We start from the raw sequence: 26,898 nt of genomic DNA on the forward strand, positions 1-26,898 counted from the left end.
CCTACCTGGAGAAAGGTGCTCATTCACCCCTAACACACCGTCTTTCTGTCACTCCTACCTGGAGAAAGGTGCTCATTCACCCCTAACACACCGTCTTTCTGTCAAGGTCTTTCTGTCGCTTCTACCTGGAGAAGGGTCTTTCTGTCACCAGCATTAAAGGGGATTTACACTCATTTTTAAAGGAACACGCCAACATTATGGGAAATATGCTTACTGTCTTTTCCAGAGTCCGACAAGAGGGTAGATACCAATTTCCTCTCTGTGCGTTCAGTAGAAAGCTGTCCAGCTGTGAGCTAGCCTAGCTAACAAATTAATGGAAGAGGTTACCGACCACTAGCTTTTGTTTTGACCAGTAGTAGTTTTGACTGTAGTGGTCTGTATATATGAGGTAGTGATTCCTAGGTGATGTGAGGTGGTGATTCCTAGGTGATGTGAGGTGGTGATTCCTAGGTGATGTGAGGTGGTGATTCATAGGTTATGTGAGGTGGTGATTCATAGGTGATGTGAGGTGGTGATTCCTAGGTTATGTGAGGTGGTGATTCCTAGGTTATGTGATGTGGTGATTCATAGGTTATATGAGGTGGTGATTCATAGGTGATGTGAGGTGGTGATTCCTAGGTGATGTGAGGTGGTGATTCATAGGTTATATGAGGTGGTGATTCATAGGTGATGCGAGGTGGTGATTCCTAGGTGATGCGAGGTGGTCATTCCTAGGTTATGTGATGCTTCTGCTCAGCCGGCTGGTTTAATCTGCCACAGTATTGATTTAGGGGCTTTGTTTTATTCATGGCCAGGCTTCAATAACAGCAGTTTTTGCACAATTTTGACTTGTGACACGACAGCGCGGTACTGGCTATGTAGTTTGACGTGTCACATCAACGGCAAGATACTGGTTATGTAGTTTGACGTTTCATGTTTTTGTAGCTTAAGTGGCCTCCCTTGGAGCCTCTTGGTCACAACAGTAACTCCATGGCCTGTGGGCAGTACTGCACAGACCCCGCCTGCATCGCTTCGCATCTATGACACAGCGCGCATCACCAATTTCACTTATAGGCATTTGAAAAGTAAATGAAGTCTCTGTCTATTTCCCTCCACCTCTCCTGTCAACAGTGGTGGCGATCTACGACTACTCGCGGGACAAGGAGGACGAGCTGTCCTTCCAGGAGGGCTCCATCATCTACGTGATAAAGAAGAACGATGACGGCTGGTACGAAGGTGTGATGTGCGGCACCACGGGCCTCTTCCCCGGGAACTACGTGGAGTCCATCATGCACTACGCCGACTGAAGCCCCGCCCTCACTACACCCCGAGAGGGCACGAGAGAAGGAGGAGGAAGAAGGAGGGAGGGGGCTGGCAAAGGGTTAAAGGTCAAAGACTTTGGTCAGACAGAGCATGATCACACGGAGACGGAACGAAAGAATCGGTGAAGTTCCAATAAATAACAAACTGAAATCCGGTCAGTCTCGCTCTCCTCGGTCCATTGTAACAACAACCACTATTAAATATACTATTTTTTTTCCTTTATAACTTTTTGTTCCCGACTGACAAAAGGACTTGTGCGGTGTTGGATCTATTGTTTTGGGAGATTTAATTTTGTGTTTCTGAAATATGGAGGCCACAAGGTTTTGTTTAACTTTTGTTTTATAATTTTCTCATTTTGTTTAACCAATTCGCCCTTATTTTAAAGGATATTTATTTGGACTTTTATTTTGTAGTGTGTGGGGTGCTGGTAGATGAGGCTGTTGGGCCTGGCCTTCCTGATGATGAAGAGGCTGGAGAAGAGAACGCCTTTTCTCCCAACACTCCAGAGACATTTTACCAGTCAAAAGATTCCTCTCTATATATATGTGTATATATATATATATATATACAGTATGATACAAAGATGATAGCTATTGTTTCGGTGAACACGACATAAGGAGAGTAGTGTTTCTGAACTTTATATAAAAATAACTACATGGCGGTTTTGGGGTTTGCGTAGCTCGGGGGTGAGTTGCCAAAGCTGACATTCACTAAGAAAAGCACATATTTAAAATGTCTTAAATCCTGACAAATGCATAAGCTAGATTTAAATGGGTCACAGACTTCAGGAGGAAATATAAATGAAACCCTGCAGGTTGCTTTAACAGAGATGAGTCTACCCGTTTCTAACGTTAATTTGATCATTTGGGGATTTGCCGGGGAAGGCAAAATACTTTGGTAAAAGACTTAGCGGTCCTCAAGTCAAGGACTTTGCCCATTTAGGGCACATTACTTAATCACTACATGTTACTTCTCTCTGGCCAGGTTGTGTGTCCGACTGGAAGAATTGTCGTCCGGCCCCTATAGAGAAGAGGGAACAGCTGGGTCCTGAATTGCACAAATGACCTGGATTCTGAAGTCTTATGTTACTTACTGCCTCCAGCCTCTTATGAATAATGAACAGTATATCAAGTCTAAACCTCTCCTCCCGGCAGAACACACAGAACTGTCTCATGTGCAGGTGTTCAAATGCATCCCAAGATCTCCATTTCTTTATTACCCACCCCTCTTATTTGTATTTTTCTTTGGGGGGGGGGGGTTATTACCAAGGGGTCCAGATGGAGTTTTGCTTCCTGAGTGGCAGACTGCATGTTTTGAAGGAAGGGGAAAAAAGTTAAAATGTCTGCTATATTGATGATTAATGTCTTAATATTTTTAGATATGGTGTGGTTATTGGTTTGGTTTTTTTTTTTATATTCACCAGTCGACGATTACATTCGAGATCATTTTGAAGATGCTTGTGCCATATTGAAGTGTGTTGGTGTTCAAAAGGTATCACTTCATTTGCAATAAAAATTGGCCCGAGTGGGATGGATTGTTGAACTACAAATTATCATCTTTTTTCAAAGAGTTTGAATTGAAAGCACATACATTTGTAGTTAAAATAAACGGTGTAGAGTAACTGAAATTAAATGTAAGATGTATTATGTCCTCGGAACAGGGCTACTGAATATGAAAAGCCAGCAGTCGTGTTAAATGGTTTTAACAAAAAAAAAAAGCCCCATAGACTTCTAAACGCCTTGATTCAGGCCTGATCTTTGTGGCAGTGATTGACCGTACGCAGGATCATAAGTACAGCGTTACTAATTCCAATACGCTTGGCTGTTGGGGGTTTTCTGAGGGCCCAGTGCTTGTATGTATGTTGAAATCTTTATTTTCTATAAGAAAAAAATAAAAAGGGTCTGAGTCTTGCATGCCATTGTTCTAAAAAAAAAACTGTACCGGTGTCTAAGTGGTAAGATCACCTCATTCTAAACAAGGCAGCAGCCCCACAATTCATGACCAGGTTGTCATTACCACCAGCCTCATCCAAAGAGACTGTCTAACTTAACTCTTGCCCCCACCTCCTTGATGTGCTCTCAGGCGTGTGAGGGGGGGGGGTTCCAGCTTACTCCCACCAGAGGAGCCATCAATGAGAGGGGGGGGGGTGATTAAGATACAAGGTGGATACTACAGACAAAGACACTAAACACATGCACCCTGCCCCACCTCTGATGTCAGACTGCCTCTTTCTTTGAGAGTACCGCCAAAGAGGTAGTACTCTGACAACACCGATGGGGGTGAAACTGCAGCAGGGTGGAAATATTAACCACTTGGGCAGCAACGGCTTGCATTTCAGTTGATATAAAGTAGAGTGGAGAAGGTACCAATTGACAAAGTTGACTCTTAATTTGTCTTTGCCTCAGTAGAATTCTCAATGTTACAGATGGAGATGAAGGAAAAAGAGTCCTCGTCTGCAGGATTCACAGTGGAGTCGGCAGACATCCCTGCCCCCTACCCCCACCCAGATGTTAAGTTAAACAGTCCAGAATGCCATTGTGTTGCACAGTTTAAAAAAAGTTCAATTGCAGAAGTTATCATATTTGTAAAATCATGAGAACAAAGACAATAAAATTATTAAGATTTATTGGTGAAGTAATCTTGTTTCATTTTTATACTTCAGGCTATATACACAAGTTAGTGCCACGTTGCCTCCGTTTTTGGGGAGTTACTGTGGCTTGAGACTTGAACCTGGTTTCCGGGGAGTTACTGTGGCTTTGAGACTTGAACCTGGTTTTGCAGTGCACTAGTTACAGCAGGTACAAAAAAAATCATATCCTATGCTAAGAATGCATATCATCACTTTTGAGTACAATATAACATAACTATACTGTAGTTATTATACCCTTAAACAGAGTGTAAATTACGGTCTTGTTTCAGTGTTAAAACACTTGTGTTTTATACGATACACCCCAGAGGAGTAGATACATAGAAAATATCCCACAAAATAGAAAAAAAAAGCTTAACACATAGATCATAGTTACCCCCCCCCCCCCTGTGCAGTTTCTTTTTTAGTTTTTACACAGTGAAATATACATTTGTAAATCATTGAGGTGCACAGATAACTTTTTGCTCACCAATTACTTAGCTTTGAGTACTCACCAATACAGAGTACCAATGGAGTACTCAAAGCTGAGTACTTGACTTTAGAAAATTCATTAGATTATTCTGTAGAAAAGTGTGTGGGGAGGGGAGATACATTGATTATACATAGTTCATTTTTAAATTGTAATCTAACCCAAATTCCAACCTCCCCTTTTATTTTCTTATTTAACTACTAGATAATCCTTTCATTACCCTTTAAATAGCATTGTGCTAGTACAATACCAAGAACGGGTATTTTAGCCTGGTATCTGTGCACCTCTAGTCAATTACCTTGAACATAGTAATGCTTGGGGTGATTTGTACAACAACAACTATCAGCAGTACTTACAGAGTACAGAGAGGTTCTAGGAAGGGAAAGGAGATAAGAGGGTTAAAACTATACAAGGATGGACTGCAGGCAGCCAAACCCCTCCTCCTTTAAGGCTCGCAGATGAGGGTCTCCACCACAAACGTGTTCTCGAAGTGACGGATCTTGCGGCAGTTGAGGGCCTCGCGCTTTTGGATACCTGGAAAGAGGACAGGAGATTATTAATCATTACCAAGATTGCAATTATCACGTGAACCTGATTGGACTGACAAGTGAGCAGGATGGGGTTCCAGCTGCCAATTAGTCCTACTGACCCATGATCTACAGTCCTACTGACCCGGGTTATGGTAGCAGCTGCCAACTACAGTCCTACTGACCCGGGATATGGTAGCAGCTGCTAACTACCAGGGTTCCCACAGACATTGCTAAATTAAATTCAAGTACTTTCAAGTACTTTCCTAAGCACTATTTTTCATTTTAAAAGGGCATTTAAAAGGATACAATTCACATTTAAATGCAGTTTTTATAGAAAAAAAATCTGATCCAATATTTATGGTTTAAAACCAATTTCCGACAATTAGTTACTTTAAAATAAAAAATATATTTCTTGATTCAGATTTTTTTTTTTTATCATGGATGAACAAAACTTTCAATGCGAATGGTTGATTTGAATTTCAAGGACTTAACACCTTGTTAAAATAAATTCTATTTTCAAGGAATTCCAGGCCTCGACTCTTTTTGGTAAAAAATCAAGCACTTTAAGGCCTTGTCCAGACTAAAAAAATTTGATCCGTTTCGTTTTTGTTTCGTTTTAAGGTTTCCGTAAAAACGTCTCAAGATAATAAGTGCATGCCACAAATTTACAAAATAAATGTCTTTCCCGTTTCCTTTATTTTGAAAACCCACGACCGGAAGTGTTATAGTGTCTGTTGCTAGCAACTTAACTTGTGTCGGCCGGTTCCGTGCTTTTCGAGCTAACGTAACGTCATTCGTTTCCAAAGGAGAGGAGAGAAAGACCGCGGCTCACATGCAGCTCAAACTACCTGTTGGAATAAATTAATTGATTGATGTTTAACTTGTCCCTGTGTGTGTCCAGTCATTTCGACTAGCAAACGTGTCTGTATTAAACGTTACCTCAGGATACCACTGTCTATTGTATTTAGTTGGTTAGCTATTTAGCTAATGTGGATAGCATTTTGAATAGCATCAATGCTAGCTGGCTGGCTACAGCTTTATTTACTAAATTATGGAGGCTTTTTAATCGTCAAGGATGATTTGTCATGATCAACTGAAGGCGTATGCTATGGAACAATATGTGCTTGGGTTTTCAGAAAAAGGCCAGCTATGTGACGCTAATCTCTAGTTAGTATCGTGTATTGCATCACAGTAGCCTCCCGTTAGCTTCTGTAACACGAATGCAACCTCTCTGATGCCATTGTTGTTTAATAAGGCCATATAAGACTGTATCATGTTTCTTTTTTTTTCTGGGTTTGCATGCGGATTAAGGGGAGCCCCGCTCCGCTTCAAACAGATGGAGAGAGCACAGCATATGTAAAGCTGTAAAAGCCCGATCAAGCTCAATAGCTGTACATGCCATTGTTGTTGTGATGTTTTCACACGCGGGGTAAGGGAGAGGTGGGCTGTCGCGTCATCGGTTCAGGAGAAGACGCGCATCGCTTGTAAAGATGGTGACGCAATGGGGGGCGTCTTCAGAATTGCGCACTCTGGGAGCTGGTATAAGAAAGTACCGTCTTCAGGCTGCCAGAACGCAGTTCCGTGTGGCAGAACGGTGCAAACGATCAAATACTTTGCCTAAAATGACCAAAATCGTTTTTAGTCTGGACATATGGCTTAAGCCCTTCCAAGGACCTTGTGCGAACCCTGTAACTACAGTCCTACTGACCCAGGACCGCGCTCCGACGCTCCAGCTTGTAGGTCTCACGTCCATTGCACAGGCTGTTTATGAAGAAGCCGAGCTCCTCCGAGTCGTCCAGGCGCTCCGTCACCACCATCTGCTCGTGGACCAGGTAGGACTGGGGCAGGTAGGTGCCCGCCTTCAAAAAAGAGCACAAAGACTGACATTTCTGCTAATAGCTCCAGAGTATTAACTTAGCTATACAAATATACACATTGTTCCAAGTATTCATAATGACCACAATAACTAGAAACAAAGATTGGGCAATAAAGCCAAAATATTCTTTTGATATCTTTTGATGGTATAGAGATATTATTTTTTTTAACCTTTTTTTCTTTCATAAAATCAAACTATCATGCGACGTCTTTCACTCATTATTATTATTAGTGGGTTTAACTAATATTTGGTTCATATAATTACTGTACAAAATTATAACTTCAAAAGTGTATTTTGAGATCACTCACTGCAATGTTTTCAGCAAAGCATTTTCAGCCAATGGAAATTAAGTTGTATTTATTGGTATACACAGGCAAGATGTGTACCAACTGTGTATGAAATACTCGCCAGTAGTGTATGCCAATTCATACATAAACGACATTAGCTGGTCAGAGTTCTGAGCAAATCGGGACACTTTGGACCGGCAGCAGACAGGGTCTCGAAGGGTTTTAATCCACAACCACAACATGCAGATACATGTTTTAACCATCCACAGCAGGAAACAGTGGTCCTCCAGCATTTCCTATGCTTCAGACCGACATGATGTCTGGAATTAGCTCTGCTGCATAGTAAACATTATACTGGGGCCAATTCAGAAGAATCCAGCGCCAGAAATGTTTGCCGTTGTGGTTCAAACGTTTGTCTACATGTTGTTGTGTAGATTAAAACCTTCGCTTTGAGCCCCGTTTGCTGCCCGTCTGAAGCTTCTCGGTTCACTCAGAAACCCAGCCAGAACACGGACAAGTATTTCATTCCATTTAAAAATCCATTTAATTCAAGCGGCTGGGTGGCGCAGCGGACATTGCGCTCGTCACCAACGCAAGAGACACCGGGTTCGACTCCGGCTGTCGGCGTTGCCTCCGGTTTGGGCCAGCCATCATACTAACTCAATTGGCAGAGTTAGCGGGTGGAAGTCGATGGGTGGTAATCTGGACGTTGTGGACAGCGACTCCTACAGGTCGGTTGGGGGACGCCTGCACAGCAGAGACAGGAAATGGCGGGGGTAGTGTGAGCCTCCCACACGTTACACCTCGCCAATGAGAGTCCGCGCTGGCAGGTGAAAAGATGAGACAGGCTGCCTCCTTGTGTATCGGAGGGGACACGTGATGCGAGGCTTCTATCCTCCCTACAACCAGCCAGTGGGGGGCATATGCGAGCAACGTTCAAGACAGAATTGGCACAATGGAATTGGGATGGGAAAAAAAGAGAAAAAAGAGAAAAAGTGGATCAAAAAATAAAAATAAAAATCCATTTAATTCATCCAAACTATCCCTTGAACCTTCGACTGTTTTGGTGACGTAGCTCACCTTAATGTTGACGAGCAGCTCCAGGAAATCTTTGGGGGGCATGACGATGGAGGTGTTGAGGGGAATGACGTAGCACTTGTTCAGGCTCAGATCCAGGTAAGCAGTCAGCCTCTGCATCAAAACACATGGACACAGTCTTACATTTAGTCAGTTTTAAATAATGTGCTAAATAAATAAACTAAACTAATTAAATGTAGCTTCGCTACATTTTCAGTAGCTTGCTGAACAAAAAAATGTGAATAGTGATTGTAGTCAAGTATGTTTTTGAGGGCGCCCCAGTGGCGAACCACATAACGTGCTGAGTCGCGGCACGGCCGACCCGGGTTCGATTTCCGGACCCGTCGCTATTTGCCGAATGTCTTCCCCCCACTCTGTCTCCCGTTCCTCCTCCTCTCTCTCTCTCTCTCTACTGGACTGCCCAGTAGTAAAAAGCGATGAACGCTAAAAAAGAAATCTTTAAAATTTTTCTTTTGCTATTTTGAGGTGTAGTTAACTACTGGAACTATAGTGTAGTTAAATTCATATGACTGCATATACTTGTTATACTTTGGTTTTACATTTCATATGTGGATTTGAAGTAGTATAAAGCAAGTTTGAGCCATTTTTGCATGTAGCTTTAGTTAACCAAACTGTATTTCCGTTGAGGGCAGCTTTGCAGTTGTAGTTCAACTTCTTCTAGTATGAAGTCATTGGTAGCTTGTAAAACTATGCTTTCAGAGTAGTTCCCCAACCATAACCCACATGAGATTTACACTTACACCCAAATGGATTTATATTCTAGTTCAGACCAGTTCACAGTACTACAATAAAAACTTCATTTTGGTGTGAGAACTCAACATTCCATGGCTCCACAAAGACAGTGCCCCATTCATTAAGGAGGATTTTACATCCAAGTTGAGGGTCGCCTGTTTATTTCTAGCCTTAGAAAATAGGAGTAGTGCATATTCACAGAAATAGACAGAATTATACTGGGGCACAGGATTAATAACATGTGAACTCTTCAATTTAGCTGCATTCTGCCTTCAGGTTTCCTTTGAGGCACCCCTCTTCCTCACCCTGTTGAAGTCATGGACGATGTCGGCAGGGTCGCTGTCGGAGAACTCTGGCACGGGCACGTTGATGAGCTCCACCTCCTCCTCCTCCAGCACGCGGATGCTCTCCTGGATGTGGCGCAGGCGGGCCGGCAGGCCAAACTCCTCCACCTCGGTCTCCTCTACCATGTAGTCCTCCTCACGGTAGTCCACGCCACAGAAATACACCTGGCCCTCCTGGGGAGGGGTGGGGCATTCACAGAGATACTTTTAAAAAAGGAAATTCCACCGTAAAGCAACCTTAAACTAATTTACCAGATTGACACATAACCGATTAATTATCTAAATGGGGCCGAAATATCAGCAGTGGAAGGTGATAATTTGGTAGTAATAATGACACATAGCTCTACCCTCACTCAATTTAGTAGAACCTCAGCGAACGGGTTATTTCAATTTCCTGATACCTAGATCCGTCTCTCAATCAGCTTCCCAATCCCTCTCGCCAAGTAACAGAGTAACCAGGAGTAAAAGCTCAGCCCCTCCCCTCCTTGTGTGCGTTTGGTTGGCGCGGCAACCTTTGACTGGCGTTTTCTGACACCCTGCCCTTTTCACCTCAGTGTAGTCCTTTGAAAGCCAGGAAGCTGGAGCATGCTCAGTAGTTTAGGACTATTACCCCTGGCCTGATGATATGTACAAAGCTGTCTGTGGGCTCATTTTACTCTGTAGTAAAGCAACTTTTCTGTCAAATACAAGGGGGACCCAGAATTAAATTCCCATTTAAATCATTCTCTCAGCCATAATTAATTTTAGGATGGATGAGAGTCTGGTTGTTCTGTGTGGAAGAGAAAACAGACTAAATTTACCAGCATGAGCTGGTATTGTGATACCAAAGATGGTCCATATATACAAAAGGTTGTGGACTCTGCGCCTAATTCCTGATATGGCTACGTCATCACAAACCCCAGTGCAGACTACACTACTACTGATCTCAGTATCTTGGCGTTCATTAAGAAAGTTGAGAGACCACATATCTTCCATGACCAATTTGAGCAATAATGTCCACAAGCTCGGAAGTAGGGACATTGAATCCTTGTTGTGTTAATTACAGCTCAATGAAATTACATGGTAGCAGAGTCTATAAGACAAGATATTGCCGTTTTTTACATTTACATAATTTCAAGACGCTGTAATTAACAAAACACAAGGAGTCAATGCCCCCGATGACATCACTGGCGGCCATATTCAAACAAATTTACTCACAATAACTGTCCAACTAAATTAATCTGTGCAAAACTGAGTTTTTGGATGTGTGTGAGATAACGTGCAAAATAAAAATCAGCATTGTTTAGTTTTTTAGTGAAGTAAAATAAATCGGACAGTGGGGGGGGGGGGGGGTATTGTAAAAGTTACCCCAAAAGAACAACAAGGACAACACCGCTTCCTCTCGTCACCTGCAGGATGTAGGACCTGTAGAGGTAGGCTCCTCCCACCACCACGGCAGATAGCATGAGCCCCAGGCCCAGACACATGCACCAGCAGCCCAGCTTAGACTGTCTCTGACGCAGCCGCAGACCCTCCTCCACGTCCTGGAACACACACACAAACTATTCAACAACAGGGTTCCTGCACGTTTCAACAAGTTACATTCAAGACTTTTTAAAATACCTTTTTAAGACCACTTTGAATAGAATGAATACCCATTTCACGGCCATACTGGGAAAAAAGGTATGAAGGAAAATTAATATAAATTAGTATTACTATGAAAGAAGTAATTAATTCCATATGAATTGGTGGTGGTGGTGGTGGTGGGGGGGGGTAAATTGGTTAAAAAAAAAATACTTTTGCAGCACAGACATTTCCCACAAACACATTTAAACAAGATACAGAGAAGTTATCGCAACATAGAAGTAATTTCCTAATCCAATACATTTTTAAGAAGTAGGTACTGGGGGCGCCCCAGTGGCGAACCACATAACACGCTGAGCCGCGGCACAGCCGACCCGGGTTCGATTCCCGGGTCGTTATTTGCCGAATGTCTTCCCCCACTCTGTCTCCCATTCCTCCTCTCTCTCTCTCTACTGGACTGCCCAGTAGCAAAAAGCGATAAACGCTAAAAAATGTATCTAAAAAAAAAAAAAAAAAAAAAAAAAAGTAGATACTACTGAGAGTTAGTAGCTTCTGTCTGATTGTGTCGATTACGAAGATGGCGCCCACCACGGCTGACGTCTTTGCGTTGTCCTCCCGACAACAACTTAGTTTTTTATTGATTAGTCTTAAATTTGTATCGTCTCTACACACTGCCTGGCTAGGCTACCCATGACACTGCGTTGACTAGTCACTAGGCTACCCATGACAGTAAAGATCCAACATCATCTTGCCAGCTGCACAGTTCTCAAGCCACTCACTCACAAGTCTATGGACTTGTCCAGGGCTGGGAAATAAGGACTAGTACTAGGCTTGCAAAATGTATTCAAAAGACAGAAATTTTCCACAGGAATAAGATTTAAATATAGGGGTTATTTGGACAGGCAGTATTTATGTAGATGGCGTTCACTGAATCGCGGACGGATTCGCGGAATTGACCAATGAAAATGGAATAAACTGTAAAAACGTGGAATATTGCAGAATTTGCCCTAATCTGGACTGAAATTCCGTTTGCGAGAGAAGATGGAACGTATGGTGCAAAGCAAACATGACCAGGGAAGCTACAGCATGTTACACACAACACGCCGCAATGTCCAAGCACCTGGCTGCTTCGGTGTCGTCGTCAAAAAAGCTAAGACATTCCACACTAAGGTGTTTTGCTAATTCTGTCAACATACTGTGGACTGGACCCGCAAAAACACATGCGAAGATCACTTAGTCTCCAAAAGCCAAAACACTGTGCTTCCCAAAACACACCAGCTCTCCAACGATGATCTCTGGTGATCACAATAGATACAGCTAGAGGGCGAGGCTAATCACTGACACTATTGTGATTAAATAGCTATACATAGGACTATAGATGGAAATGATAGCTTCTTGCTAAATCTGGTGCACCCATCCATTTGTTTAATGCAAACGTTTGTCAGTACACACTGTCCTTTATAAACGAAATAAACTAAAGGTGCATAAATTATGCATTACTATATTTCATCACAATAGAATAGGTCAGTAGTAGCTGCTAGCTGTATCTATTGTTTACACTTGAAATGTCTACTTTTATTTTGTGTGCATTTTTATTTTGTCACAATATTATTTGAAAAATATTGTGTAACTGTATTTCTGGGTTGCAGCACTTAAACATTAAATGGACTGTTATATCTTATTAAATTGTGGACATTTGGACACCCAAGTGGCGACCCATGTAACGCGCTGCGTTGCGAAGCGGCCCAGCGGGGTTCGATTCCCGGACCCGGCGTCCTTTGCCGAATGTCTTCCCCCCGCTCTGTCTCCCGTTCTTCCTCTCTCTCTCTACCGGAATGCCCGTTAGTACAAATAAAAATCTACCAAAAACATAATAGAAAAAAAAGAAAAAGGTGTGGACATTTATTCATTCCCACTTATTAGACACTATTTGATGGTAAAATGAGCATAAAAAGCTAAATACAGAAATCTGAAAGATTAAAAACGGAAAACGGAATTTGGGAAAAAATGTAATGTAATTTGGAAAGAAATATAACGGATTTCATATGGCTCTAACTATACTCAGGGCTCTACGCTAACCTTTTTGCCAAGGAGCACATGTGCTCCTAAATGAAAACATTTAGGAGCACACAGAAAATATTTCAAGTAACAAGATTTTTTTTTTTAATATATAAATGTATATTTGTACTGTGCGTGCGTGTGCAAATGGGAACGGGACACACGTCTGTGCAATAGCACATACCACCAAAGTCACTGGCCCACTGTGTGCGTGTGTGTGTATCTGCATGTGCAAACGGGAATGGGACAGACATTTGAACTATTAAGTGATTAATGCCTACTGTGGCAAAGTTGTAGCCAACAACTAGGCCTAATAAAAAAGGCAGTGACATTGAACTACTGCTACAAAAGTAAGTCACTTAACTTTAGCTTTATGCATACAATGCCTATGTTTTGGCTAGTGTTGCTCTTCTAGAAAATAATCCTTTCAGGGTTGCCTATTGAAATACTGTACACCTCCAGTTAGAGCTGCCGCGGTATTGATGTTTTCCTTACCGCACAAATTTGCAAAACATTTCCTACCGCCGCGGTTATTACCGCACGCACACAAAAAATACAAAATAAAAGTTTGAATGCATTTTTTTTTTTTAGTAGTAGTAGTCTACTCTTTATAGCATATAGCCTGCCTCTAGTCTAAATGTCTATCTTTAGAGGATGACTTTGCAGCATGAATATTGTTTGGGATTCGGCAAGCATGCATTAGTTATTGAAAGTGAAACACGGATTCGAAGTTTCCCCTCTGGTCGTGCGCCGTTCACTCGGTGTCGCGGGCAGGGGTGGTTACCCCCCCCCGACCCTTTCTTATTACTATAAAGTTACTACTTTATAATAAAGGCATTCGTTTTGTGGCATTAACATTATATAGTTATACGTTCAATAACATCAGCGTATTTACCGGACCATCTCAGTTCCTTTCTTTGCTCAGAGCGTGCTGAGTTGTCCCATTCTGCGGTCTGTTAATAAAGTTTTCAATCAGACAAGTGTATAGAACGAAGGGCTTTTATTATAACATTCGTTGCAGACAGTAAAATCATTATGTCTCGTTTAGTACTCCTGAGGAGCGATGGTAGTCCACTCCGGCGGGGAGCTAAAGCTAACGTTATTAGCCGTATTGTGATGAGCTCTGATCAATGGCTGACATTCAGGACGTAAAAAACTGCAGGACGCTCCCAACGTGTGACGCGTCTCTCTTCTGACCAATCAGTGGTCTGCGATGTTTCACGTGACTTTTCTGGTACCCAATAGGGTCGCTTGGAACCTCGATAGAGTAGGGTATATCTGCAGAGCCGCAAGCCCAACGAGAGGAGGGTACTTTATTATTATTATTATTATAAAAAACAGCGGTGATGCGGTATTCAGCCTACTCTGCGGTGGCCGTGATGTAACAGCAATACCGCGGTAATGCGGTAATCGCGGCAGCTCTACCTCCAGTACAGAAACATTGTTTATGAGTTTGCGTGTCAGGTAGACCATTGATTGACAGTCGATTCTGCCAATTACGTCACACCGCTTGCACCCACCTCTGCTGTTGATAACCGCTAGCCAAGTTAGCACACACACATACACACACACACAGTGGGCCAGTGACTTTGGTGTAGGGGTGTAACAATCAATGCATCGCAATGCATCGATCCTAAGGGGAAATTCAACTGCATCGATTTGAAAATGTTAAGAGAATCGATTATAATCGCAATTTTAATGTGTACACAGTGTTATGTTATTCTCATGTCTGTTACAGCCAACACAACGACATACGCTACTGCATCAACGTTATGATTAACAAAGCAAGGCATTCGTTTTGTTGCATTAACGTTATATTACTATTACTATCGATAAATCTAGGTGTTCTAAAATCTATTGCCATTGGTAAGACTTGAATAAGTTACATTAACTTAATGTTGCTGTCTCGGAAAAGTCTCGCGTAGCGCAATGGCGGACTTTCCGAAAGTAAAAAGCAAATGAGCTTCCGATTGGTCATTTCCTTTCTTTCCCTTGAAACCAGCCACGTCACTCTACTGTGATTGGACCGTTGGCTTGAGTCAAATTGTCAAGTTAGACCGCGCTCTCAAGTTCTGACACTGGGTGCTGTAATCCCATAAAGTTGAATATAACAAAAGCAGGATAGCCGGACCAGCACTCTCAGGTTCAATAGTTTTAATGGCAGCCTGAATTGGAAACAGACATGTTTCGGAACTATGTCCTTCTTCAGTGATATGGCTAGTTCCGAAACATGTCTGTTTCCAATTCAGGCTGCCATTAAAACTATTGAACATGAGAGTGCTGGTCCGGCTATCCTGCTTTTGTTATATTCAACCGTTGGCTTGAGTGCAATGTGGGACTTGTAGTTTTTGAACGATTAGCAGAGGAGAGAAAAAAGCACGACTGAGGTTGTAATCTTCACTCGCACACACATATTCTTAGGGCCAAATGAGAGTAAAATGGTCACACTGTAGAGCCCTGATACTGCCATCTCTCCTTTATACTGCCATCTCACCGTCCTTTATACTGCCATCTCACTGTCCTTTATACTGCCATCTCACTGTCCTTTATACTGCCTTACCGTCATCACACTTTCCTTTATACTGCCTTACCGTTACATCACTCTTTTATAATGCCTTACTGTCACCTCACTTTCCTTCTTACTGCCTTTTTCTTTTTTTTTAAGATATTTTTAGGGCATTTTTAAGTGCATTTTATTGACAGGACAGTTTGTAAATTGGAGTGTCCTGGGTCCATGTCCTGGGCCGGATTCGAACCCAGGATGTTGCAACGCTCAAGTCAAGTCAAGTCAAGAGTTTTATTTGTCGCGGCATACGAGTATACAACGAAATGCGGGTGGTCTTGCCCGCAACGATGTGCAATACAGTGGTACAACATATAATAGAATCCAATACAAAAAACATTACAACGCTACAAGCATATATATACGTGGTGCGCCACCGGGGCGCCCCGTGCCTTACTGTCATCTATACTCCCTTACTGTCATTTATACTGCCTTACTGTCATCTCACTTTCCTGTTTTGCTAGACTTGTTTCAGGCATATTGTTGTAATTTGTAGCCAGTTTCTTCCTGATGATGACAGATCTTACTGGTTTCAGGAGGAGCCACAAAGGGAGCCACAAATCAGAAAGACTCGGCAGGAACTGGCCAGCGATGGCCTTCCCTCCTAGTCAACAGTCAGAGACCTTTGTTTGTAAACAGGAATACGTTCATACATCCAGGGAACAAACTTAACTTTTTGACTTACCAGCCATTTGGCTGGTAGATTTGAAAAACTACCAGCCAGGCAGATTTTTTACCAGCCAAAAATTCTAAATAGCTTTTTAGTATATCGCCATGTGTTATTATTACTATAATACTCTCATATGCTATTTTCAATTAATATCATAAACAACATAAGGAATATAAGCATAATTTTGAGTGGACTGAAGGAATGAGTCAGCGTTAATAGTTTTAAATGCAAATAATTTATTGAAACATAGAAGTGGGGTCGGTTGGGACACACACACACACAATGGGGGACCCTGATGTAAACTTTTTTACCAGCCAAAAATTATAAATAGCTTTTTAGTATATCACCATGCGTTATTATTACTATAATACTCTCATATGCTATTTTCAATTAATATCATAAACAACATAAGGAATATAAGCATAATTTTGAGTGGACTGAAGGAATGAGTCAGCGTTAATAGTTTTAAATGCAAATAATTTATTGAAACATAGAAGTGGGGTCGGTTGGGACACACACAATGGGGGACCCTGATGTAAACAAGACAAACGTCTTTCTCTGGTCTGCACTGCATCCCCTTAACAAGTTCAAGTTTCAAGTTTCTTTAATAGTTGTCATACAGAAGTACAGAATACTTTCATACAAAATGCTTCTTACTGTTACGCTCCAGAGACTGTGCTAGACAAGATAGTATCAAATAACATAGTATAGCATGTAATTTAGAAGTAATAATTAGAAGCCGTACTGTATTTACCCATTCTGCAATCTGTTAAATAAAGTTCTCATTCATTCACACTGTTTCAACTCACCACCCCTGCATCATATTGACAGTCTAGTCCATCTTCAAACTTCCACTCCTCTCGAAACTTTTTTATATTTGAATATCAACATTATCTGTCCATCCTCAGTAATCCTCAGTTTACTATAATATACTCCTGACTGACTTCATCGTCTTTCCAAACGCACGCACACACACCCTTTCCCCAGTCTGGCTCTGCCTCTGATCAGGATTAGCTTGTTAGCTTACGCTAACTTAACGTTCATTTCGGGCGATGTGGGCATAAAGGAATGGCGACGATGCAAAGCGTGTTAGATGCATTTAACCCGTTGTGAGAGAAAAAAAAACACCACAGACTTATTTCGGATCGCAAAATAGCCTCACTGCTGTGTAGCGCTGCTCCTCTGCTTGACCGACCTGCGCCGCAGACAATAGCACGGACTGGGCGGATATGACTCGTCGAGTTGCCACAGGTTTTTTTCAAAATAAGAGTATCATATGAACCGAACGTTGCTAGCTGACGGAGTCATAGATATTATGACTGGAGCTGCGCTTGGGGCGGAAATGAGACCCGCACAGGATTTTCAAAATAAGAGTATCGATATGAACTACACGCCAGGTGGCGGGCAGACCTCTCATTTTTACTCGCCAAACCTTAAATCTACACGCCATTGGCGCTTGGCGGGTGCTTATTTTGTTCCCTGCATACATCCCCTCATATCATACAGCTGTGCTGACCGATAGTGGATTTTTGGGAGTGATGCCGACACCGATATTAGGAAGTAAAATATGAAATATGCCGATATCAATATATCTGCCGATATTCTTTTATATATCTTGGTCATAATACTCATTCAACACAGCAGTTTGTGTTTTATGTCCATCTTTACTACTGTGAAGCACATTGGGCTGCAGAATTTGCCCTAATCTGGACTGAAATTCCGTGTTCGGGAGAATATGGAACGTTGGTGCAACGGGAACATGACCGGGGACGCTACAGCATGTTACACACAACACGGAGAAATATCCAAGCGTCTGGCTGCTTCGGTGCGTCGTTAACGTTAACGTCAACGTCAGAAGAAATTCCGCACTATTAAAGCCCTAAATTCAGAGCAGAGCAGTATCCTAATGACTTTTATGCTTCAGTCGATAAGGTGTTTTGCTAATTCTGTCAACATACCCAGTGGACTGGACCTGCAAAAAACACGTGCAAAGATCACTTCAAAAGCCATGTCAGGAACAAGGACTGTGCTTCCCAAAACACACCAGCTCTCTAACAATGATCTCTGGTGATCACAATAGATACAGCTAGAGGGCGAGGCTAATCACTGACACTATTGTGATTTAAATAGCTATGTAACGTTACAGTACATAGGACTAGATGGAAATGATAGCTTCTTGCTAAATCTGGTGCACCCATCCATTTGCAAATGATTGTCAGTAGGCCTACACACTGTCCTTTATAAATGAAATAAACTAAATGTGCATAAATTATGCATTACTATATTCCATCACAATAGAATAGATATAGCTAGGCTACTGACATTGTGATAAAAGTAGCTAGCTGTATCTATTGTTTACACTTGAATTGTGTATTTTTATTTTGTCACAATATTATTTGAAAAATATGGCACAAGCTTCGGGGAAAAAAAGTGAAGTAAAAAAAAAAAAAAAAAAAATGCCTCAAATCTTGCGCCTCCATTCCAATGAAACGAAAGCGGCGCCTTCCCGCCTCCATTCCAATGAAACGAAAGTAAGCGGCACCTCGACTCCACCTCTACAACAAGCACATGGAGATTATCTGTGTTGAAAACAACAAGGACATGTGCAGCAGACATGTCGACGAAGTCATCAGACGTGTGGTTACACTTTAAAATATACAAAGACAATGCCCAAAAAGCAGAGTGCCAGATATGCCAGAAGAAAATGGCACATAACAACTCTACAACAACTTTGTCAAATCACCTAAAAAACTTAAGTATTGTTGTACACGACGGCGACGCCACACAAAACATTAATAAGGCTATGCCTATGCTGCTATGACTAATGTGTTACCAAGTTGGCTAATTTAATTGTAATCATCTGCTTTTGTAGGTGCATTGTCTGATATAATTATAAATTATATATAAATATAATATAATTGTTTGCTTGATAGACGAAGGTTGCAACATAATTATGTAATGTCATGTCGTTGGCTGTGAGAGCAGCCCCACTGCACCCAGGCAGCGCAGCCGAGTGAAACCTTGTCGAAAGGGGCTACTTAATTAATTAATCCAATCCACTTTATTTATAGAGCACATTTAAAAAACTAACGTTTTTCTCTTTTTTTTCCTCAAAGCTTCGAATTAAAATCGAAGCTCGGCCCCCCCCCCCCCCCGCTGATGAATGAAAGTCATACCGTCATATACCGTGCACCGCGGTATTAGGCAATCATGGTATAACGGTATGAAAAAAGTCATACCGCCCAAGCCTAGTCAGTCTATCCCTTTTCTCTCTTGCTTTGCCGCATTGTCGTAGCCTATCAGAAAAGGTAACATTATGCGAGCCTACGTTCTGAGCGTTACTGCATGTAGCCTAACTTATCAGCTCTTATTACTCGTTAGCAAAAGAATGCAAATGGCTGCACCTAACGTGACAGTCAGCGGTGGCGAGACTGTATGAGGGCAGTTACTAACAGACTATGCATCTGCTTGAAAATTACAACACCCCATATTCAGGGGAGGAAATTAGGCCATTTGACTCGCCAAATGAGTATTCTTTACGTTTGGCGAGTGATTCATGAAGAGCACTCGCCACACTGGCGAGTAGTAAACAAAACCAAAAAAATCATTCTGCAATCTGCTGATTCGCTCACTGGCACAAGCCGAATTCTGACTCCCCCCTTATGATTCCTCCCATTTGCGCCTCATAATAATCCATAACCAATTAACATCATCGTTGCGCTCTAAGCTCCTCCAATGAACACGCGTTTTCTAGAAGATGGCGCCCATCTAGGGGAAGTGGACAGATCACTGCGCGCGGACCTACAGACTCCTGTCACCGGCTTCAGCTTGACAACGTAGACAAACTTAGACAAAAACACATCAGTGGATGAAAATTATTGCATGTAGAGTCGTCGCTTTCGGATATAAGTGCGGCCTGTCTGACATGGGGGTGAACAACAAGTCAAGTCAAGTCAGTTTTATTTGTATAGCACATTTCCAGGCAGCGGTAGCTGACACCAAAGTGCTTCACAAGCAGGTTGATAAAAACAAATTAGTGTGAGGCAAGGTATAAGATTAAAAGAAAGAAATAAAAAAAACATGGCAAAGCAATGAAAGCAACAAAACAAACAATATGGTGCAAGATATAAGATTAAAAACATAATAAAGCAATGAAAGTAATAAAAACTGGTAGGACACAGTAAAACAAAGAGGATAGAAGGATCAGGGGTCTAGTGGTAGTTAAGTAGGGGGGAAGGCCAAGGAGAACAGGTAGGTTTTCAAGAGTGATTTAAAAGCCTGTACGGTCTGGGCAGTCCGTACGCTGAGGGGGAGGCTGTTCCACAGTCTAGGCGCTGCGGTGGAGAAAGCTCTGTCTCCCCTAGTTTTGAGCCTGGTTCTGGGTACCACCAATAGCATCTGGTCAGCTGATCTGAGGGATCGGTGGGGGGTGTGGCGGTGCAGGAGCTCGGACAGATAGGAGGGAGCCGTGCCATTTAATGATTTAAAAACGTTTAGTGCCAATTTAAAATCGATCCTGAAGCTAATAGGCAGCCAGTGGAGCGAGGCCAGAACTGGGCTGATGTGTTCGTATTTTCTTGTTTTGGTGAGGAGGCGCGCGGCTGCGTTCTGCACCAGTTGTAGGCGGCGGAGGAGGGACTTGTCAATGCCAGTGTACAGAGCATTGCAGTAGTCGAGGCGGGTTGTGACAAAGGCATGTATCACCGTCTCTAGGTTACTTTGGGAGAGGTATGCCTTTGTCTTCGCCAGGAGTCTAAGGTGATAAAAGCTATTTTTCACTACGGCGCTGACCTGTCTATCGAATTTAAAATTACTGTCGAAGATGACCCCGAGGTTCCTGACAGAGGTGGAGAGGTTTGGGCCCAGGGGACCAAGTGCGTCAATGAGGGGGGGCGGGGGGGCACTATTAAAAACAATGACCTCGGTTTTCCCTTCATTCAATGTCAGGGAGTTTTCGGACATCCAGCACTTGATTTCTGCCAGGCAGTCAAGCAGTGGTTCTATTGATGTCTTCCCTTGGGTGGGCTTTAAGGGGAGGTAAACCTGCACGTCATCGGCGAAGCAGTGGAATGAGATCTTGTGTTTTGCCAAGATCTGGCCTAGGGGGAGTATGTATAGGAGGAAGAGAGTGGGACCCAATATCGAGCCTTGGGGCACCCCGCAGGTGAGGGGGGCCACAGAGGAAGTGAGATCACCGAGTTGGACAGAGAAGGTCCTATTACTCAGGTAGGACCGGAACCAGTCTAAGACGGGGCCCCTAAGGCCTACGTAATGCTCGAGGCGAGCTATAAGGATGTGGTGGTCTACCGTGTCAAAGGCGGCTGAGAGGTCAAGGAGTAATAGTAGGGATGAGTTTCCTGCATCAGCAGCTGTAATCAGGTCATTTAAGACACGGAGGAGAGCAGTTTCAGTGCTGTGTCGTGGTTTGAAGCCAGATTGGAATTTGTCATGGATGTTGTTGTGTTCAAGGAATGATTGTAACTGTATGTAGACTATGCGCTCCAGGATTTTTGATAAGAATGGTAGTTGTGAGATGGGTCTAAAATTGGCGAAGACAGAGGGATCGAGGTTGGGCTTCTTTATCCGGGGCTGGACCACAGCGTGCTTAACCCTTAGAAGTCTAACCTAAATAGCTCCTCCTCCTGAGAATTTCCCCCTTTTTTTTTGTTACATAATATAAAATTACAGATTCATACCTTCAAAATAAGCCATCAATTGTCAAATTTGAGACGATAGTTTTCAATCAATGTCCTATCAAACATTCTGGTAAAATCCTAACACCTTTTCAGTATAGGACTTTGAACTAGATCCAAGTTCATTCAGATATCTGATGAGAGAACTACACTCCCAGAATTCAATGTGATCATTGTCACTAGCACCATTTCACACCTGAGCAAAGGCCCAGTCATTCCTTTGTTATTCCAGTGAATGGACCCAGCAGGAGGCCTAGCCTGTGTGTGTTTCTGTGTGTGTGTGTGTGTGTCTGTGTCTGTATCTACAGTACTGTACCATATCAAAAAAAAATAAGCAAACTAGACTAGATGTAAATGTAATGTGTAAATGTGTAAATGTAAATGTGTGTGTGTGTCTGTCTGTCTGTGTATGTGTGTGTGTGTATGTGTGTGTGTGTGTCTGTGAAACATGTCTTGTACTCATTTACCTCACTAAATACATACTAAATGTGTAACTGTAGATTTCAAGAGAGAGAGAGAGAGAGAGAGAGCGACATTTATAATAATTATATTATTAGTTTTTTTACACACACACACTAATAACATGATCATAACCAGAGAAAACAAGACCAAAGACAACTGGAATAGAATATCACACAAGGAAGGTGGCGCATGCATAGAAGCTGGTCTACTTTGGGGGAAAAGGCATTTTTCTATCACTAAATATGGAGTACTCCCCATTCAAAGAGATAGGGCACAGATCTTGTTCATCTTGTTAGTCCCTGTTATCAACAATGAAGCAGAGTGAACCATCTTCTCTCTAGACAGACTTTGGTAGTACCCTCTTGTAAGACCTTCTGGTGTATAAGATTTCAGACACACATCCAACTCCCAACATACTAACCGACATACTGTCATCCATGAAAGTGTAAGAATAGGACCTTTGAGGGAAGATGCCTCTCCTGTTTTGGGGTAATACGCCCCCCACAGACATCTAATGATTTTGAATAGACTAAGCCTAGCTAGTAGCTAATGTTAGATTTCTGAGAAAGTAAACTATCATCTAACAAAATAACACAATAGCTATGCTAAGAACTGTATTACATCGGTTTAAAAAGTATTATAATGATAAAACAATTGCTAGCACTATTATATTGCTATAGCATCGCAATAGCTTGAATTTCTTCACCTCCTGGGGTAAAAAAAGATAGTGAGAAGGCTTTTGATAAAACTGAACTCTTTTACATGATGCATTTAGCGAATGAGACAGTATTAGTTATTTTGTTAAGCTTGTTGATATATTACATTACAATATTTTACATTTCGTTCCATAATAGCAAAGCTGTAGTCTGATTTACCATCTAAATGTGTTTACTTAAGTGTACATATTATATGAATATTCAAATGATATATATTTTGAAAACACACACACACACACACACACACACACACACACACACACACACACACACACACACACACACACACACACACACACACACACACACACACACACACACACACACACACACACACACACACACACACACACACACACACACACACACACACACACACACACACACACACACACACACACACACACACACACACACACACACACACACACACACACACACACACACACACACACACACACAAAACACACACACATACACACCTTAAATGTCAGGCACATGGACAGTGGACTATGAGGTGTAATGCACAGTGAGCCTTTAGATATGTTGTGGTCTTTATAGCTGGATCAGGACTGAGCAGCCAGAATGGATGGCTTTTCCATGAAAACCCAGCCGATTCTCTTACAGAAGGTAGGCTGCCTTGATGGAAACAGACATGTGGGTTGTTAGAAACTGCACTGGGCCAAATGGGCATCAGGATCTACCAGATTATTAACACTTGTGACACGACAGCCTCCAATATATCAGATATTTTGAGAAATGCGAGTTATGTGCTTGTTATTACCAATTCAGATATAATTGTGTATCACAATATCATGATTTCATCACGTTATGTTCCATCATGAATGATCTGAGGAGAATTAACTGAATTGCCCAATTAGCAACACCCCAACAAATAGTCTAACCTAAATAGCTCCTCCTCCTGAGAATTTCCCCCTTTTTTTGTTACATAATATAAAATTACAGATTCATACCTTCAAAATAAGCCATCAATTGTCAAATTTGAGACGATAGTTTTCAATCAATGTCCTATCAAACATTCTGGTACAGTCATTACAAATTTGCCATAGAAACTGTGCATTGGGGGAGGTTGGGTAGGTGGGGTGGGGCTGTACATTGGAGGTGGGGGGGTTGGGTAGGGGGGGGGGGGACACTGTACATTGGAGTACTGACATACATTTGACATGGAAACTGTACATTGGAGGAGGTTGGGTAGGTGGGGTGGGGTTGGGTGGGGCTGTACATTGGAATAGCCATGCTTGGTCTTTATTGTACAACTGGGTTAGGACATTTGTAGGGGCCAGTTTTGAATTGCAGTCTCCCGTAGGTGTTCTTTGAGAGTGTTTTTGAAGGTGGGTAGTGATTTACATTCCTTTACAGCTTTGGGTAGGGCGTTCCACATTGTTGTGGCATAATTGCGAAACGTGTTTAGTCCCTTGTTTGAGCCGAATCTGGGTTTTACATGATTTGTGATTTACATGACTCAGACCGGGAGTAGTCTCAGAGAGGGAGATACAGAGGAGAGATGGAGGGAGAGAGAGGGAGATAGGGAGATATAGATAGAGAGAGAGGGAGAGAGATATATATAGGTTAGAAAGCAACCTGGGTTCTCAGACAGACAGACAGACAGACAGACAGACAGACAGACAGACAGACAGACAGACAGACAGACAGACAGACAGACAGACAGACAGACAGAGAGAGAGAGAGAGAGAGAGAGAGAGAGAGAGAGGCGACGTCATCTTTCCTTCACAAAGCGCATCGAACGCTGTCAACTAAAGCACCGTGTTTACTACAGCGCGGGTGCATGCGTAAGCTGTCAACTAGCGAGATGCGTTGTACTTGTTACAGAGCTGGTTACAGAGCTGGTCCACACTGCTATTATGAAATGACCCGAAATGTATGTAATTTTGTCAACTAAAGCGGTCCGTGTTTAATAATAATAATAATAATGACTTGGATTTATATAGCGCGACAGCGCGGATGAGCAAACTCGTCACACAGCAGCCAGTGATCATTCATACCTCGTATACACAGACGCACTCTGCCATACAGTAGTTAATGTTAAATAAAGCCCATTTGAATTGAGAGAGAGCGAGAGTGTGTGTATGTGTATGTAAGCTTTTTTTTTTTATCTGAGAGAATGTCCGCGAATGTCCTCAGACTCCTCACGCAGGAGAGGAGAAACGACTGCAAAAAGTCGAGTCCCGTGGATATTATTGCAACAGATAATTCATACATTATTATGTTTAGAATTTGGATGGGGGGGTAGGCTCTGATACCAGTCTCACGCCTCTGCGGGGGTGTAAGTGTAACACCTATTCACAGCGCACACGCCGCTATTGTGTGTGTGCGCGCGTCCATGTATGTGCGTTTCGTGACGCGATTGTAGTTCTTATCGCAAATGGAGATTATTACAATCATGCCATCTAGCAAGAATTAAACGTATTTACAATTCGTATTAGGTTTAGCAAGTTGGGGGACGTATACCTTACATGTCAAAGCACTAGAAATGGCAATTTTTCTATTTTTATCGATTTCTGAAAAGATGTCCTTTTTGAGCATTTAAGAGGGATTCTAATTTCTTTTGTTGTCCGCCGACGGGTTCAAAGCTCCAGCGTGACCCCTAAGGGTTAAAGGCAGCCGGGACACATCCAGTGCTGAGGCAAGCGTTTAGTAGTGGTAGTAATGTGAGGAGGACAGGGTCAGGTAATTCCTTTAGAATGCGTGAGGGGAGTGCGTCTGAGGGGCAATTTGTTGGTCGCAGGTGTTTAATGGCATCAGAGAGGGAGGAGAGGGAGACCGGGGCAAACTGGTCAAAAACAGCAGGCAGTGGGTGGGGGGGGAGGAGGGGGGGTAGGGGGGACAAGGGGGGCAAGGGGGAGAGAGATCTAAGGGCAGAGACTTTGCTGATGAAGAAGTGTTGGAAGCCTTCGCATAGGGCTAATGAAGGTACAATAGAGGGGGTGGCACAGGGGTTGGTGAGGGAGTTTAGGACTTTGAACAGGGCCTGGGGTTTGTTTGAATTTGCTATGACTAAGTTGGAAATGTAAGCTGTTTTTGCAGTTTTGACAGCCGTTTGGTAGATGGACAGAGCGCTATGTAGGATTTGGAGGGATACATGCAACCTGTCCTTCCTCCACTTCCTCTCGGCACGTCTACATGCACATCTGAGAGTACGCGTGGATTCATTTAGCCAGGGTGTGGGGAGGGGTTTTATGCGTTTAGTTTTAAAAGGTGCTACAGTATTTAAAATATCGGTGCATGACTCATTGAACATGGAGAGATAGTCATCGATATTTGGGACACTGTTTGCATTTAGGACACAAATTGGGGAGCTGGAGAAGGCTTCAGAAAAGTGGGCAGTAGTGTCAGAGGTAAACGTGCGGGATTGTTTTGTAGGTACATGAGGGGAAATAGCAGAGCAGGGGATTTTAATGGAGAAAACAATAGGTGAGTGGTCAGAAAAAGCAGCAGCACATATGTCAATTATATTGACAGATAGCCCAAATGACAGAACGAGATCAAGTGTGTGTCCTTTTTCATGCGTTGGTACTGTGACAGATTACTCCTTCGAGTCGGATGAGAATGACAAGTGGGCATGAGGCTCACTCAAGTCAACCAGCATTAGCCGGCTAGCTACCTAGCATGTAACAAGCTACCATAACTAGGGATGGGTACCGAATTCGGTACTTTTGAGGTACCGAACCGAAACACGTCGGTACTACCGAGTATCGAATCAAGTGAGAAACCGGAAAAAAAAAAAAAAAAAAAAAAAAAAAAAAAATTTTTTTAACTTTTTTACTTTTCTCTTTTCATGTCAACGTTCACACGCACAATATATGCTTACCTAGGATTTGACTTGATTCAACAACAAAGCAGTCAGAG

General features: G+C 42.5%; 2 protein-coding genes across 4 annotated transcripts in view; one reads left to right on the plus strand and one right to left on the minus strand.

Moving 5' to 3' along the window:
- The window catches only part of abi2b (abl-interactor 2b), a 56,296-nt gene extending 53,445 nt beyond the window's left edge, over positions 1 to 2,851 (plus strand). For all 3 annotated transcript variants that reach the window (XM_084326368.1, XM_084326369.1, XM_084326370.1), the window contains one exon: positions 1,111 to 2,851. In XM_084326368.1, the coding sequence (XP_084182494.1) occupies positions 1,111 to 1,286 (176 nt within the window). In that variant the 3' untranslated portion in view covers positions 1,287 to 2,851. The remainder of the gene's footprint in view (positions 1 to 1,110) is intronic.
- Positions 2,852 to 3,910: 1,059 nt separating this feature from the next.
- LOC311238361 (integral membrane protein 2B-like) overlaps positions 3,911 to 26,898 on the minus strand; it is a 28,884-nt gene continuing 5,896 nt past the window's right edge. The window contains exons 2-6 of the mRNA XM_084326394.1: positions 10,674 to 10,808; positions 9,247 to 9,459; positions 8,192 to 8,302; positions 6,657 to 6,807; positions 3,911 to 4,952 (exon numbers count right to left, since the gene is read on the minus strand). Coding sequence (XP_084182520.1) covers positions 4,864 to 4,952; positions 6,657 to 6,807; positions 8,192 to 8,302; positions 9,247 to 9,459; positions 10,674 to 10,808 — 699 coding nt within the window. The 3' untranslated portion in view covers positions 3,911 to 4,863. The remainder of the gene's footprint in view (positions 4,953 to 6,656; positions 6,808 to 8,191; positions 8,303 to 9,246; positions 9,460 to 10,673; positions 10,809 to 26,898) is intronic.

This window comes from Notolepis coatsorum (assembly GCF_963971535.1).
Source record: "Notolepis coatsorum genome assembly, chromosome: 1".
NCBI lineage: Eukaryota > Metazoa > Chordata > Actinopteri > Aulopiformes > Paralepididae > Notolepis > Notolepis coatsorum.